Source organism: Dermochelys coriacea, chromosome 11, assembly GCF_009764565.3.
Source record: "Dermochelys coriacea isolate rDerCor1 chromosome 11, rDerCor1.pri.v4, whole genome shotgun sequence".
Classification (NCBI taxonomy): Eukaryota; Metazoa; Chordata; order Testudines; family Dermochelyidae; genus Dermochelys; species Dermochelys coriacea.
Genome location: NC_050078.2, coordinates 63,453,931 through 63,469,983, shown reverse-complemented (window position 1 = coordinate 63,469,983; position 16,053 = coordinate 63,453,931). Strand labels below are relative to the sequence as shown.

General features: G+C 45.0%; 1 protein-coding gene across 5 annotated transcripts in view; it reads right to left on the bottom strand.

Annotated features, from left to right (window-relative positions):
• NRP2 (neuropilin 2) overlaps nucleotides 1-16,053 on the bottom strand; it is a 123,498-nt gene that overhangs the window by 62,587 nt on the left and 44,858 nt on the right. For all 5 annotated transcript variants that reach the window (XM_038422251.2, XM_038422250.2, XM_038422252.2 and 2 more), the window contains exons 4-7: nucleotides 13,579-13,809; nucleotides 12,733-12,888; nucleotides 10,320-10,489; nucleotides 6,746-6,901 (exon numbers count right to left, since the gene is read on the bottom strand). In XM_038422251.2, coding sequence (XP_038278179.1) covers nucleotides 6,746-6,901; nucleotides 10,320-10,489; nucleotides 12,733-12,888; nucleotides 13,579-13,809 — 713 coding nt within the window. The remainder of the gene's footprint in view (nucleotides 1-6,745; nucleotides 6,902-10,319; nucleotides 10,490-12,732; nucleotides 12,889-13,578; nucleotides 13,810-16,053) is intronic.

Here is a 16,053-nt window from a genome sequence, read left to right as displayed (position 1 = left end):
TTTATCCATCTCTTTTGTAATGCTGAAAACATTTCTTAGGTTGCCTGAAATCCTCCTTCTGTTTCTAATGAGATGAGTCCTTTGACCTTATATTTTGCTTCAGAATTTAGGACCATGTTCCTTCCCCAGACAGAACCTGATTCAGTAAAGCACTTCAGAATGTTCAGTTAGGCACGCACGTCAGAACTGTGCTGGATCGGGCCTTGGTTATGAGTTATGTGCAACTCCCATCAATAAGAGCGGCTGGTAAGGATGTGCAGGCCCAAAATGACCCCAATTTTTTAAGGCCAGCTGGCATTTGTTGTCTTTGCTGCATCCTCCCTTTGGTACAGTGCAGAGATTAATACTAAACAGAGCAGACAGGAGGAAGCACTTGTGGTATGTCTTTTAAGTGCTTTAATCAGTAACAATACCACCTCTGACACACTATAGGATCGAGGCCTGGTCTACACTTTACACCGAGGTCAACATAGCTATGACACTCGGGGGTGACCTACCCCTGGGTGTAGAGGCAGCTTGGTTAACCTCACTCTCATTTGCTTAGGGAGGTGGTGTCCCTACAGTGATGGAAAAATCCCTTCTGTTGGTGTAGGCTGAGTCTGTGTTAAGTGGTTATGCCAGCACAGCGACCGCACCAGAACTAAGCTGCTATAGTCTCTGTAGTGTAGACCTGGCCCTAGCATCTCCTGTGCCTTTATTCCTACACCTCTGCTCTGGGTTGACAGTTTTAATGGTTTTTCCACAATAAGTCCCAAATCCTTGCCCTGATCAGATCCCTTAACTTTGGCTACTTGCTCCAAGATTACTTACTTTGCGTTACTCCAATAGATGTTTTTTGCCAGTCCCCTAAACACTCAATCCCTTTTGAAGCTCGTTGCATTGCTGCACATTACCTCTAATCTTCCTATCACTGGCATTGACAGGATCAGCCTCAGACCTGCACATGGCCGACATTTTGAAAAGCAATGACTGATTTGGGGTGTTTGGTGTCCAGCGTGGCACACCTTTAAGGGGTCAAATTTTCTGAGCACTTTAAGAAAATCAGGATCCTTAAGTTGTCTCAGGTTGAATGCCTCCCTCCCCAAACTGAGACACCCACCATCCCTGATCACTTCTGGAAACCTTGGTCCCCTTTCTTCTTTAGAGATGCTGGACGCTGACCTGTTGTTGAAAGAAATCTACTGTTGATCGAATTTGTTTCAACTAAAAGTCTGATCCAAAGCCCCTTGAGATCCAGGGAAAGATTCCCATTGATTTCAGTAGGCTTTGAATCATGCCCAGAGTTAACTTTCATAGCACAGCAAGAACCAGCAGGAGCACTTGTGAAACCCAGAGCCCCAAGGAAACAGTGATGTTTTGTTACACAATGAGAACATCACATTGTCTCCCTACCTCTGTACATTGCAAGCCACTCAATACACATGATGCACCAGATCCATAGCTGGTGTAAATCAAGGTAGATCCATTGACTTATATGGATCTGCAATGATTTACACAATCCGAGGATCTGACTGTGATAAATGAAAATACACACACAAGCATGGCAGAGTTGGAAGACAAATGTAAAAACTATTAACAAATTAAAAGCATCTTCTAAGCAGTGGCCAAGGTAACATACTTTCACTGCAGCACCAAAGACCTGCCTGTCCCCTCCCTACACTTTTATTTTTACTTCTGTTTTAGTCCAGCCAACAGGTCTACATGTAAAATTAAATTGATAATCAATGAAAGCTGACTCGCTTAATTAATTTGCTGCAGAAACACAGGGAAGGGGAAGGATACCGGGGCTGGAGGATGCCAGGGTGGGTTTTTCCACCTCCTGCCTCCACTTGTAAATCATACCCATGACACTCTTCACTTTAAAACTTCCCCTTGTCAGCTAGGGGATTTTTAAAAGCTGCATTAGTTCCACCGGGTGTGGGAATCCTACCAGCTGCCAAGTCAGAAGTGAAGCAAAGGCGAGAAAAGCACCATTAAATCCAAAAAGCAGTTTATGGTTGGGGACAGTCTCTTGCCTTATTTATTTTTAGTGCTGTTTTTGTCATCATGCAATTTCTTGGGACATTCCAGGGAGAGGTTTTGTGTTTTCTAGGGTGGGGGCGGGGATAGCAGCCGCTCCTCCCCAAGCTGTGTGTGTGTCTCTCTGCATGGACTAGATTTACTGCAGGATTAGGTTACCCCATGGAGACAGAGGCCTGGAACAGAGCGCGTTAACAGGATTAGGGTTTCAGGATTTGAGACAGAGAAGCATGAAGGAGAAAAGTCAGGGAGATTATTTTTCTTGCCAGACTTGAAATGGGGAGCAGGGCAGCTTGGTGGCGTGAGGATCCTGGAGAAGAGGAGATGGATAGTTCTGCATTTATTAAATCCAGGAATAGCAGACTGGGTGTGTAAAAGAGAAATGATCCTGCAGCCAGACAGAAAGCAGTGCACCTCAGCCTCTACAGCTCACTCCCATTGCCTGCCCTGGGAGCATTTCCTGAGGAATGCATGCAAGACTGGGCCCTGTGTACACTGGGCAGAGAACCATCACTGGGGCGGAATCTCTGCATCTGAGAGTGCCCTTTACTGGATCAAAAGTTATTCCCATTAAAGATATAATATAGAATCCTATATACCTAGACAAATCCTAGATCAGGGAGTCAGCTGGTATCCAAGAGCAATGGGATCTACTGGTATGCTACAGGGGATGAATTAGGCCCCATAAACATAGGATTGCAGCTATGCTAGGAAAGCTGAGACCTGTAGTTCTCCACAGGTGCAGCTCCAGGGGTGAATTTTAGGTCCTAATTTTCCAAATATGGACAAATCCAAAGCGATCCTTGTTTCGTTTACACAAACAGTGAAAGCAAGTCAGGATTTGGGAGATGGATTAAACATCTGCAGTGTGGTACCTTAGTGCAGAGGAGAGTGTGGGCTGAGGGCTAGATCTTCCCTTCAGCTCTCTAGATAAAGAAGCCACAGGACTGAGCTTTCACCCAGAGCATTGAACATAGACGTCCAAAGTGAAAGTCCAAGTACTTTTTGTTACAGCTTAAAAAAATACCCGACAAGGGACTGATATAAATAGGCACTATACTGCCCTTGGAAATATGACCCATTGGGTCCACTGACTCTCTGGTTTGTGGTGTAGTTATAAACAGTGTGTATGCATGGCAGAGAGGAAGCCCCCAACTCTGCTCCTTATCTCTGTTCCAGAGATAAACCACGTATTTGGGAGCGTTGAAAATTTGCATCCATATTTTGCACCTGGGCCCATGTCTCATACGTGTGTGTGTATGTGTACAAGAGAGAGAGACTAATGGACTAATGTATAACAGGCACGTCTGTTCCACATTCATGTAAATGAATGTGGACGTATTGCCTATGTGTACAATTTTCTAGGCTAAATCTGGAGAGAAGCATGCCTGCAATGCCCCGACAAAGCTATAATTGCTTTCCTCAGCACAGCATAGCCTCCCTCACCTGTTGACTGGGAGCAGCTGGACTGAGGAGGCAGGTTGGTGGACAGGAGTGGAAACAGAAAGACTCTGATTAGTCCTGATCTCATTCGGGCAGCACGTCTGCAATTTGGCTACCCTCCCTTCCCTCTCCCCCCAAATATATTAGCACTCTGCAAGACAACAACAGTCATTCCCCGCTGCCTTGAGCTCTCATTAATCTGGTTTTCCTCCACTTTATTCTCCTTTTTCCTGTTTCCTTGCCTTTGGTACACTGTATCAACGCTGAGAGCAGCCGGGGAATTGAAGTCTAGCCTTCAAATTCTGCAGTAAGCACCACATCTACCCACCCTTTCCTCTTCCTTGGCACCATAAGCACTGGAGGGGAGGTTATACCTGCTCTCCACTTTCTGGAGAGAACATTATCTGCCATCCACCCCTCCTATGCTCAGTCCTTCTCCTCTTTTGTATCTCTCTCTCTCTCTCAGATGAAGATGTAGATGTTAGCCGACTCGCGGGAAGCGCCAGTTAAGCTTGGCTCCCTGCCCACCTTACACAAGCAAGAAGGATATGGGCTGATCCATCTATACGTGTATACGCAGGAATACCGAGTCCCCCGCCCCTCCCCACTCCTCGTGGCATCAAATCAAACTGCGGCAGACTTGACAAATCTGTTTGGCACGGTTCACTCAACTATTTCACTGTGAACCGTGCAGAGAGCTGCACTGACGCACCAGGAATAGTGTGGAATCTGCACATTAAATACAAACATCTGGGAGGTTTCCTAATGAAAGAACAGCAGTGATTAACGTTAAACGGGAAGCGCGGCCAGCTCGCTGGTGCTCCATGCGCTGAGCCATGCTCCGGGGCTCAGGGATGTACAGTCGAATCAGAAGGTTCTGCACTCATCCTGCTGCTGCTCAGCGGCTGAAGGCTGAACATTTAAAGGGGAGGGGAACAAACCAGTCACCCTGATTTCGGGCTAGGCAGGTCACCAAAAAGCAATTGCTTCTTCACCAGCCTCAGGAGGTGTCTGCTAAATTGAGTCCAGCAAAAGGGAGGAGAGAGACTGGGATGAACATAAAGGAGTAAAGAGGGAGAGATTTATATTGAAGGAGGTTGTGTAGCTGAGCTGTCTTTCTACATACAATGGGGCCAGATCCTCAGCTGGTGTCAAGGAGCATAGCTCCACTGACTGCTGAGCAGCTACGCTGAGTGACACCAGCTGAGGATCTGGGCCGAAGGGTCTCACACTTTGTGGACTAGATCTCCAGCTGGTGTAGAACAACTTATCTCCATTGAAGTCAATCCAGCTGCCCTGACTGACACCAGCTGAGGATCCGGTTTAATGTCTACAGAGTCCCGTGGCAGGGAAGGATAAAGTCAGAGATGACAAAAATCTGCATCACACTGAAATTGACATTGACTTGCAAATTTCCTGCAAAGGGCAATTTAAACACCAGCCTGACCAACTTGGTTTTTCAGAGCACATCTTTCTAACCCTAGTTTTGCCCATTCCTTGCGTACTTTGCAAAAATGGTCCCAATGAAACTTCAAACTCCCCTGATTGTATGTTTTGTTGCAGTCTGGAAACTCAGCCAACGTTCATCAAGAGGTCTGCTATGGCCTTTCTGAGACAACCTGGGCCCAGCTGGGAGGCAGCCACAGACTCCAGATAATTTTGTACTAGAATGATGTGACATTTTAGAGATGGGCCCTACCCGCCACGTGCAGTTCCAAATCCAATCTGCCCAAAGGTGTTTGGATTTGGGAGTTTGGGTCAGGTCAATCTTCAGGAAATGTGGAGTTTCATGATTTGAGTATGAATCCAAGGGGTGCTAGTTGATTTGCAGTAAGCTTTGAGATGAAGGTTGGTTCAATGGTTAGGGCATTATCATAGGACTCAGTAGCCCTGCCTTCAGTTCCCTGCTCTGCCACAGAATTTCTGTGTGACCTGGGCAAGTCACTTAGCCTCTCTCTGCCTCAGTTCCCCCACCGTACCTCACCAGGGGTGTTCTGGGGATAAATAGGTCAGTGTGAGGTGCTCTAATACAATGGTATTGGGGACCAAATAAGCACCTTAGTTAGTTTGAACCTGAGACACATGTTGAAAGACACTTGTGGGGTAGATGAAACCATGCGGACACAGAGGAAAGAAAATGTTTGGACGAATGGCTGTGAAGTTGAGCCAGTGGGTTTCACGCCCTTTGCCAATGGAGGGCTGAGAGCCTCATTCAGGAAAATGAAAAATAAATAAATAAAGTCACAGCAAAATAACTTCACCTTCATCTCAGTTTTGTGCCCAACCCTCAGCAGTTAATGTACAGAACAGATTGTGTGGATTAAATTCTTGTTTGGGGGACAACTGCTGCTGTTCCCTGCACTGTACAGTGCCTATGTACACAATCCACTACAGGACGCCAACACAGCAGCCAACTTCAGGGCCAACCACAACAGAGCTCTTAGGGGCATTTCAGAAGTTCCTTTAATTAAAGTGCACCTGTACAGCCCAGGTGAATTACAGTGCCACACCTAGCTAAAGCCACTTCTGTTTTATATACATCTGCACTCTGTGCAGCCAGCTGTTCCCCTACCCACTCTCAAAAACACAGCGCCTCATGAGCGTTCCCTTCATTGTGCATTCATAGTGCATTGGAGGTTCAAAGATCTCCCAGGGTCAAACATCCATATTACGCGCAACCCATCTCCCCACCCCACTACACACCTCCAGGAGCTGCGGCTACAGCAGGCACAAGCAGCACTGCCAACTGTGATTGCTACTGCAGATCTCGTATGCCCGACAAACTGAATTGCTCCTCGTTATTTATTGTTTGTTTTATTCTCCAGGACACAGTGATCCCCTCTTAGGATTTGTGCCCTTTCATTTCCAGGCCTCAATAACTCCTGAATTGCAGTTTCATGTGGTTTTGTGATTGTTAACCCAGCATGGGGATGGGGCTCCAGCCATAAATGCTCAATGAATCTTGTGTGGCAAAATACGGGCTGTGAAAAGCATTTTCTCCTTCATTTGCAGTCAAAGAACATATTGCAGGCTCTCTCCACTGAGCAAGATGCAACAGCAGCCAGGTTTTCTAAGGAACAGTGATCGCTCTATCGATGAGAAAGATCATTTCTGGGGAAGGCCTCCCCATGCAGCCTGACAGCCCTGACCAGCAGCATTAGCAAAACAGGCCTTACAAAATAAATCCCTAAATCCATAAAATGTATTCTCGCCTTTCCCCTCCCACTCCTCCACTGCTGGCAAGGCTCCCACGGGTGCAGCTGTTAAGGGACAATGCATTTACCTTATGGTTTTTACCATGCCGGTACATCATCCAGTCCTCACCATTGGTGCTGACTTCCAGCTTGTAGGAACGGACATAGTAGCCATTCTGCGTTTCTTTGGAGATGGCACCCTGGGTAGCAATGGCCGTCAACATGGTCAGGAAACGAAGGTCCACCTGATCAGGGTGGTGAGGAGAGAAGGGAAAGGAGGATGAGGAAGAAAATGGTGATTACCATCAGTCCCACAGTGGACTGGACCATCCCCCCATTTTTAAAAACTAAAGAGCCAACTGCTCAGAGGGTGCAAACTAGCATGGCTCCAGTTGGTGCAGCGCGATTGGAGCTTTGTGGATTTTTACCAGCAGAGGATCTAATATCCCATTTGCTTTCATCAGAGCATGTAGACACAGCTGTGGCTGTGCCACTGTCATTGCTTGAGTCTTTTGTGCAACAAGGGTCACACTGGTTTGGAAACTCAGCAGTACTGTTCCAGGGCTGATTTTCAGACCACTTAACTGAACATGCCACAGAGAAAACATGTTTCATGCTCTGCAGTTTTCATGCAATTTTATACTTTCAGGGGAAAGAGGGGAAAGTATGTTGCAGGTGTCTCTGTCTCTGTTTAAGTATGAAACAGGCTAAGTGACTGTGTACGAAAGTAGAGGAGTACTTCTGGCACCTTAGATGCATCCGATGAAGTGAGCTGTAGCTCACAAAAGCTTATGCTCAAATAAATTTGTTAGTCTCTAAGGTGCCACAAGTCCTCCTTTTCTTTTTGTGGATACAGACTAACACGGCTGCTACTCTGAAACCTGTGTACAAAAGTGTGATTGATCACAAGGGGCAAAATCTTGATGCCCTTTCTCAGTTTGTACTCAGTCTTTAAGTAAATTGCCATTGATTTCAATGGGAAAAAAGCAGGGTTTGACCTCAGCAGGAATTTAGCTAGTGTGAGGACTGGGTGAAACTGATTAAGGACTTTGAAGTTTGGCCATAATTGAAAGTACAAAGTCTCCCCTCAGACCAGACAACAGGATTGTCACTAAAATTAAACGCTGGCGTCCTTTTAAATGGGACAGAAGCCACGGGACAGAGCTTTTCCATGTAAAATAAAGTGATGATGGCCAATTAGCAAGAGCAGCAGTTTTCAATGTTTTTAATGTTTATTTTAGTTATGTGGGTTAAAAAAGGTCACACGATCTGCCACGTAGCACTGCCACGAATGAAGATTTAGGGCTTGTCTACACTACCCACCAGATCAACAGGCAGTGATCGATCCAGCGGGAGACGCGATAAATCAACCGCTGAGCGCTCTCCCATCGACTCCGGTACTCCACCAGAACGAGGAGCGCAAGTGGAGTCAACAGGAGAACGTCAGCTGCTGACTTCCGCAGTGAAGACACCGCAGTAAGTAGATCTCAGTACGTCGACTTCAGCTATGCTATTCATGTAGCTGAAGTTGCATATCTTAGATTGACCCCACATGGTAGTGTAGACAAGCCCTTGGACATCTGCTTCAGGCAACGACATTTCAGTACCTTCAGTTCTTAATGCCCATTAGCACGCACCATCTCACAGCGATAGAGCCACTCAGAAACACTTTGTGGAAAGACAATGTGTTTCTAACAAAGGGCCTAAAGAAAGCCTTTGCTCTGAAATCCCGACCTGAATTCCACACTGACCATGCTCACTACATCTCCAGCACAATCAGTATTATTCTAGCTGCACATTCCCAACATTTAGTTAAGACTCCGGCCATCAGGGTGGTTGCAGAGTCAATGGTCCTAGTAAGCAGCCGGAGACTCTCTCTCTCTCAACTCTCTAGAAAGTCCATGGAGGTTCAGGGGGCATAAGGTCAAGTCAGGACTTGTGCAGGAATGTTAATGGGCCAGCAGCAGGGCTGGCTCCTTTCACAAAGGCAGAGTCGTCCTGACTTCCCTAAACAGTAGCTCACCCACCGTGGACTCTCTGCATGTCACAAAGGCAATAAAATATTCCACAAGCCTTATTATGTTCAAGGGTCAGTTTAACAGCAGGACAGTCAATGTGGCTCAAAGCGGAGAAGGGAGGAAAGCTGAAGTTTTGGAGTGCAATGGTGGGGCTTTGCCAATGCTGGCTTTGCGTCCAGCAGAGATGCTTTCTCACAGTGTCGTTCTGCCAGTGCTGGCTACCAGACCCGCACAGCAGTGGCTGCCAGTGCCAGCGTGCCCTTTCAGCACTTGCTCAGAGGACAATGCTGGCTGGGCCTCTAGCAGACCATGCTTTTGACAAAAGTGATCTAGAGGTCAGTTCAATACTGCACACTGCAGCAGCTGCCTGGCAACACAAAACTGTTGCTAAGCCCAGTATTATAGCCGCAATTCCCCATCTCTACAGCACATTAATCATAGAATCATAGACATGCAGGGCTGAAAGGGATCTTGAGAGGTCATCTAGTCCAGCCCCCCCATGATGCAGCAAGACCAGGTAAAACCAAGTAAATCTAGACCATCCCAGCAAGATGTTTGTCTAACCTGTTCTTAAAAACCTCCAAGGATGGAGATTTTACAACCTCATTTGGTAACCTATTCTGGTACTTAACTATTCTTAGAGGTAAAAAGTTTTTCCTAATATCTAACCTAAATCTCACTTACTGCAGATTAAGCTGATTACTTCTTGTCCTACCTTCTGCAGACATGGAAAACTATTGATCACTATCCTCTTTATAGCAGCCCTTAACGTATTTGAAGACTCTTATCAGGTCCCCTCTCAGTCTTCTTTTCTGAAGACTAAACAAATCCATTTTTTTAAACCTTTCCTCATAGGTCGGGTTTTCTAACCTTTTATCATTTTTGTTGCTCTCCTCTGGACTCTCTCCAATTTGTCCACTTCTTTCTTAAAGTGTGGAGCCCAAAACTGGACACAATACTGCAGTTGAGTCCTCACCAGTGCTGAGTGGAGCAGGACTATTACCTCCCCTATCCTACATTCAACACTCCAGTTAATACACCACAGAAAGATGACAGACTTTTTCACAACTGTATCACATTGTTGGCTCATATTCAATTTATGATCCACTATAAACCCCAGATCCTTTCAAGCAATACCACTGCCTATCTAGTTATTCCCTATTTTGTAGTTGTGCATTTGATTTTGCCTTCCTAAGTGTACTACTTTGCACTTGTCTTTATCGAATTTCATCTTGTTGATTTCAGACCAATTCTCCAATTTATCAAGGTAGTTTTAAATTCTAATCCTGTCCTCCAAAACACTTGCTATCCCTCCCAGAAAATTTTATAAGCATACTCTCCACTCCATGATCCAAGTCATTAATGAAAATGTTGACTAGTTCCGGACGCAGGACAGACCCTTGTGCATCCCCAGTAGATACATCCTCCCAGTTTGAGAGCAAATCATTGATAATTACTCTTTGAATACAATTCTTCAAGCACTTGTGCCCACCTTATGGTATTTTCATTTAGTCCACATTTCCCTAGTTTGCTTACTTTGTCATGTGGGACTGTGTCAAATGCCTTAATAAAATCAAGATTTAATATTCATCCTCGATAATTTAGCACTCTATTTCCTCTTCCTGTCACGGGGACCTGTACAAACCTGGAGGAACTCCTTGTTGGAATCCAGGTTGGGGGTCCATCCGTTGTCATCACTGTTGAGCCGGCTCTGCTGTGGGGTCCACCTTCCGTCCGAGTAGGTGGAGGAGGCACTGATCTGTTCATTGGAGATTCTGCCAGATTCCATCCCCAAAGGAACGTTGCACTGGAAGTCTGGAGCAGACACACGCGCGCGCACACACACACAGAGACAAGTTTACAAATTCTGTATCTTTCACTCCCAACTGGAAGTAAGCCATGAACTACTCCCCAGCATCCTAGATCAAACCCGTATGTCTGTCACGATGATCGGATTTACATAGAAATATCTGCGTACACATGAAATGCAAAAAACTATTCAACGTTAAGTACAGGACTGGCCTTAGGTCTGTAAATTAACACATGTGCGGGGCTCAGTCCAGATCCTTTCCCCTCTATAATAGGGTTCTTCCACCTTTGCGCACCCACAACCCTCCCCCTGGCCATACCCTGTTTACTCCCCCAATCCCTTTTCAAGATGTGACAAGCCCCCTCACCCGATTGTGAAGCTCCTTGGCAACTTATAACCTCTTGAAGCCAAGAGGTGAATTCTAGCCAAAGCTGGGAAAGGCAGGAAAGGAATCACTGAGGAATGCACTCTCTGCCATATCCCACAGTTGCCAGAGACAGATGGGAACATACATGAGTTATCAAGAATGGCACTCAGATTTGAAAGATGTCTATGTGTGGATATGTGTTGCCCTTTGGGAAAGTGTGGGTCCATAGGTGGCTGCATGGGGTAGACTGACTTAAAAGTCACTATCATTAACACTGAGAAATCTAGAATTCAACTTTTTGAATTTCCTCACTTTTAAGGCTTTTAAATTCACATTAACTCAGCCATGTGTCACGTCGTGTATATTTTACAGCATATGTTTCCTAACAAACAGTAAGATACATTCCACAAAGAAAACATCAGTAGCAAATACTACATGGGCCAGACCCTAAGCTGGGGTAAACTGATATAGCTCTACTAACGTTCCATATGTTGAACACGGCTGAGTTAACACTGCACTAGAAACTGGGCCAAATTATGCTCTAAACGGTGCCATTAAAGTCTCAGTTTACACCAGTGTGAGTGAGAGCAGGATTTGATGCAAACATTTTTCACTTTCTGACTTTAGTCTCCTTGATTCTTCAAACTTGATCATTAGCGTGTACATTTAATGTGCTGGTTTTTAAAGAAGAGAATAAAAAGGGGACAAAAATGGGGGGGGGGAGAGGGATAAATTTGAAAAACTGAAGTGCCTTTAACTGAGGCATCCTTAATTCATGCAACCCTAGCTGAGGCGTTCCTAACTGAGTCATAGCGAATGCAAGACTACTGCACAGAGGCAGCCATAATACAAATATCCTTAGTACAGCAGATCCTGACTGTGCATGTCCAATATTCTAAACTGCTCTAGGCCATGGGTTTTCAACTTGGGGACAATAGCCACCCTCCCTTTCTTTCTTTCTTGGGGGGTGGGGGAGGCTTGAAACTTCTGAGAGAGGTGTCCTGAAACTATCTTCTGTTGTAACATGGCATCACAGTACAGAAAGGTTTTGACCATTATCTTAGGTGAAAGATGTCACAAAGAAAAATAAAATAAAAATTTCTAACATGTATGTGTTAACTTGCTGAGTTTAAATGTTCATAATTTTGAAAGAACAAAACTTATTTTTATCAAACCAAATACCTTTCCCTTCCTTAACAGGGGCAATCAAAACAAGATTAAGTTTGAACTTTCTAGCTTCAGGCATTTTTGAGTTAAACAAGTGCAAAATTCCAATTGGCAATTTGGGAAAGTGTATTTTGGAAAAACTATATTTTTTCCCACTTTATCAATAATATGGCTACACCAATTTTGCCCAAATTTTCCAAAATTCCTTTGGATTGAGACCAGACATGGAGAGTTTTAGTACAGAAGGAATATGAGAACATTAGGAACAAATGAAAAGGTGAGACTAAGATAGAAACTGCAATTCATGTGACGTTTCACTCCATATTCTTTATGAAAATATGCAGAGCTGACTTCAGTCTGTTTCTACAGTGTGGTGTGGCCCTACCTTTGTGCGTGCTGCAAGAGGCCGGAAAGCCTAATTCAGCAAAGCAGGGAGAGGGAATCCAGGCTGATTGAGCAGGGAAGGTTCAGTGAAATCCCAGTACATCAGGTGGCATCCCAGAAGGGGGGGTCCAACCCATCACAATCAGTAACTATAGTTTCCACGTCTGCGAAAAAGACCTCTTGAAAACACTCATCCTGGCTCACTCACCCAAATGCTTGCATACACAGACATACTGAATGACGGAAACACTCTCAGAAATTCAATAAAAAGCCCACATGACTGCATGAGTGCCACAAACAGGCCTGTAAAATTTAAAATTTCCAACTTACTTTCCGGGATCTCCTGCTGGACCAAGTAGTAGCGGGCAGAGAAGCCATCTTTAGCCACTGCCAGATCAGTATGGAAGGTAAGCGAGAGAATACCAGTAGCTGAGCGGATCTCAGAAGGTGTCTTAGTGCCGCAGTACCTGCCTATCAAAGGGCCAACTGCAAAAGAAAGTAAAGCAAAGTAGCTCCAGCCTTTTGATTGGACTCTTTAGTTTTTATCTAACCTGACAAGTCAGCACTACGTGGCAAGAATACATTGGTAGTGGATAGCGAGTAATAATCCACTCTACAGAACCAATCAGGATGAAATGAAGGCATTTTTGATTGTTTCATTTCTATCACTTATATTTTTTACAAGAACAGAGGTAGATCAAGTGTAGTATTAGTTTGTCCACCTTGCCGCATTTCTAGTGCACACTTGTGTGTCCATCTATCTGCATTTCTAATGCATGTACTATATAACACATCTGATACAGCCTCTGTGGGACAGACGTTATTCTGTACTTCCAGAGAGATGGACTCAGTGATCAATAGATCTTTTTCATCTGTAACGCAAATGATCCAATGATACAATTAGAAAATTAAAGGTGTAGTAGGTTCATCAGTAATATGAAGTCTATGCTGACACTCCATGAGGACAAACTCAGTATTGGGGACAGACAGGATTTGCAACATCACCATATTTAACAGCTGAGAAAAAGCCAACAATATTTTGCATTTGTTAGTGCTGCAGAATACCAACGAGTCATGCCCTCTATGGAATTTTTCAGACTCCCTATTACTGCTGGTTAATGGGAAAATAGCCAGACATAGAGAAAAGCCTTGGTGATACGTCACCCCGGTGCTTACCTTGAGGAATACCATCCCAGATGTCCAGCCAATCATACTTGCAATCTCCCTCTCCAACCTGCAAGGGGTCATGCTCTAGGTCAAAGGTCAGAAACTGAAGGATGATTTCCATCTTTGGCTTGGCCATGATGGTGAAAGTGCAGTCCAAGTTGTGGGGATACTTATCAGGGAATCCGGGGGACTCAATAGTGCCATTGGAGCTGGTGAAGTTTCTAGAACAGTCTTCAGAGCCTGCAGGGGTAGAACAAGCGGACGTAACTAACAACAACAACATGGCTGACACTGACAGCTCTCGCCTCCTTGCGTGCTTGGCAATGTTCACTCTGTATCCAGAGCGTTGTCAGGATTTTTGCTGGAAACTTCTTGGGGCACAAGAGCTTTGCAAATTTCGTAAAGACAGAGGGTGAGATTGTAAAATAATTCTGACGGGCTTTGGACTGAACATCTCACGTTCACTGTAGATGTGTGTCTAGACTGCTTTGAAAACCTCACCCAGAATCGATAGATAATCCTGCTGCAAATACTCTGAAAACGGTATTAAGGGAATGGGAAAGCCCAAAAGGTTGGAAGCCCAAGCTGCACTGCAAAGCAATGTGCCAGCACCTGTCACAACACAATGTCATAATGTCAGCATGCCAGTAGTACAAAGGTTATGCTCCGGGGCATGGTCAGCAGTAGTGAGTCAGGCATGACGAAGAGTCTGCTGTTCTTTTTCACCCCATTCCTACAGTCTACAGATGGGCTTTTGGTGCACAGAGTCTTCTTAGCTGGCACTGTGACATGAAGACTCCAAGATGCACCCATTCTTGTGACACACCATCACCAACAATGGACCTGGACTCACCATGTTCAGGGTCAGCTCAGCATACTGCAACTGGGCTAATGTAAATAATATACCAGTTCCCCCAACATATTGTGGGGAGGCAGGGGGAGAAATGGGCCTAAAGGGTAAAACACATATATGGCCAGACTAAAGACCTAGCTCTCTTGGGCTATATTTGGGGAACTAATTGAGGGAATCATGACCCACAATCAGGGAGAGTGACTGACCTAGGGAGGGAGGAGAAAGGTATGGAATCTGGCAGGGTCAAGGAATTGTCTAATTTTTAAAAGAGATCTCCCTGACCTACTGATTTTGTGTCTGTCTGCCTATGTATCTTAGAACTTAACACTAGCACCCATCACTGCAGTATCTGAACTAAAATTTCTTCTTGAGAGTCATGAGATCTGGGTTATTTTCCCAGCTGTGGCACAGACTTACTGCAAGGCCTTGGGCAAGTCACATAACCTTTCTGTGCCTCAGTTTCCCCATCATCAAAATAGGGATACTAATGCTTACCTAGAAACATTGCTGCTGTGAGGCTTACTTCAGTCCTGCTTGTAAAGCATTTCGAAACCCTCCCATGGGCAATTGCTAGTGAAGTGTAAATTATCAATGATCATTATTGCTATTATGTATTTTATTTTCCATCGGAGCAGCAATTAGTAGAGCAATCTTTCTGCAACATCATCCAAAGCCTAGCACCCTAGCTGTAGAGTGTGCAAATGGCTGGTCCATCCTATGTCTCCAGATTGTGGCTGTTGAAAGATTTTGGGGATGGGGAGGACTGGTGTGTGTGTGTGTGCGCACATGCGTGTGTGTGACAGAGATTCTGTTAACAGGAGGAACAGAGTGCTCTTTCTCTCTTATTCAGCTGTCTGCACCAGAAATGTTAGTTATTTCTATTCTTGAGGAAGACTTTCTGATTGCCAACAGGGCAGACAATGTTGCCACTTATTTATTGCTGACCTTGACGCTGGCCTCCCTCGTACCACAGCCAGCTCAAGGTGCCTCAGGGTGGTGGGGGTGAAGAGGAGCCTATTCATACCATGGCTGCTTTAAAACCACTGCTTTTTAGAGGCTGGACAATTCACAATGGAAATCTCCAGCCTCTGGGCCATCGGAGGGGCAAAGAGGGTGTTACAGAGGCCTTTATCCCCATGACTGTAACATAGGATTAACATTCACAAAGGCTTTGACTTTTGTTTTATAGGGATGTTGCGCTTCTCCTCTATAAACTCACTGCTCCCACTCACCCAGTTGGTGCAAGTCTTCTTGGGATTAATTGGAGCCTTGTTATTAAGATCTGCACTAGCCTACGCAAGTTAGGAGAGCAACTTGAGATAACAGCTGGACCACTGTTACTGTAGTATCCCTAGGTGGAGTAACATTGAGAGGAACTTCTTAACTGACTATACGAGAGCGGCCAGCTTCTCTGGTGTGATAATGCAGAGGGAAATACAAGAGGCCAAGCACAAATCGCAAGACAACACAATGAACAAGAATAAGAATGTATTTACTCCTGATCAAATAAAAAGGCAGCCAGATTTATGTAGAGACTAATACACGCTCCAAGCCGAGGAGGAAAGCACAGAAATATTCAATAAACCAGATGTTGACCGTCAGGAAATGTCCTCTAGGGACTGTACAGAAAT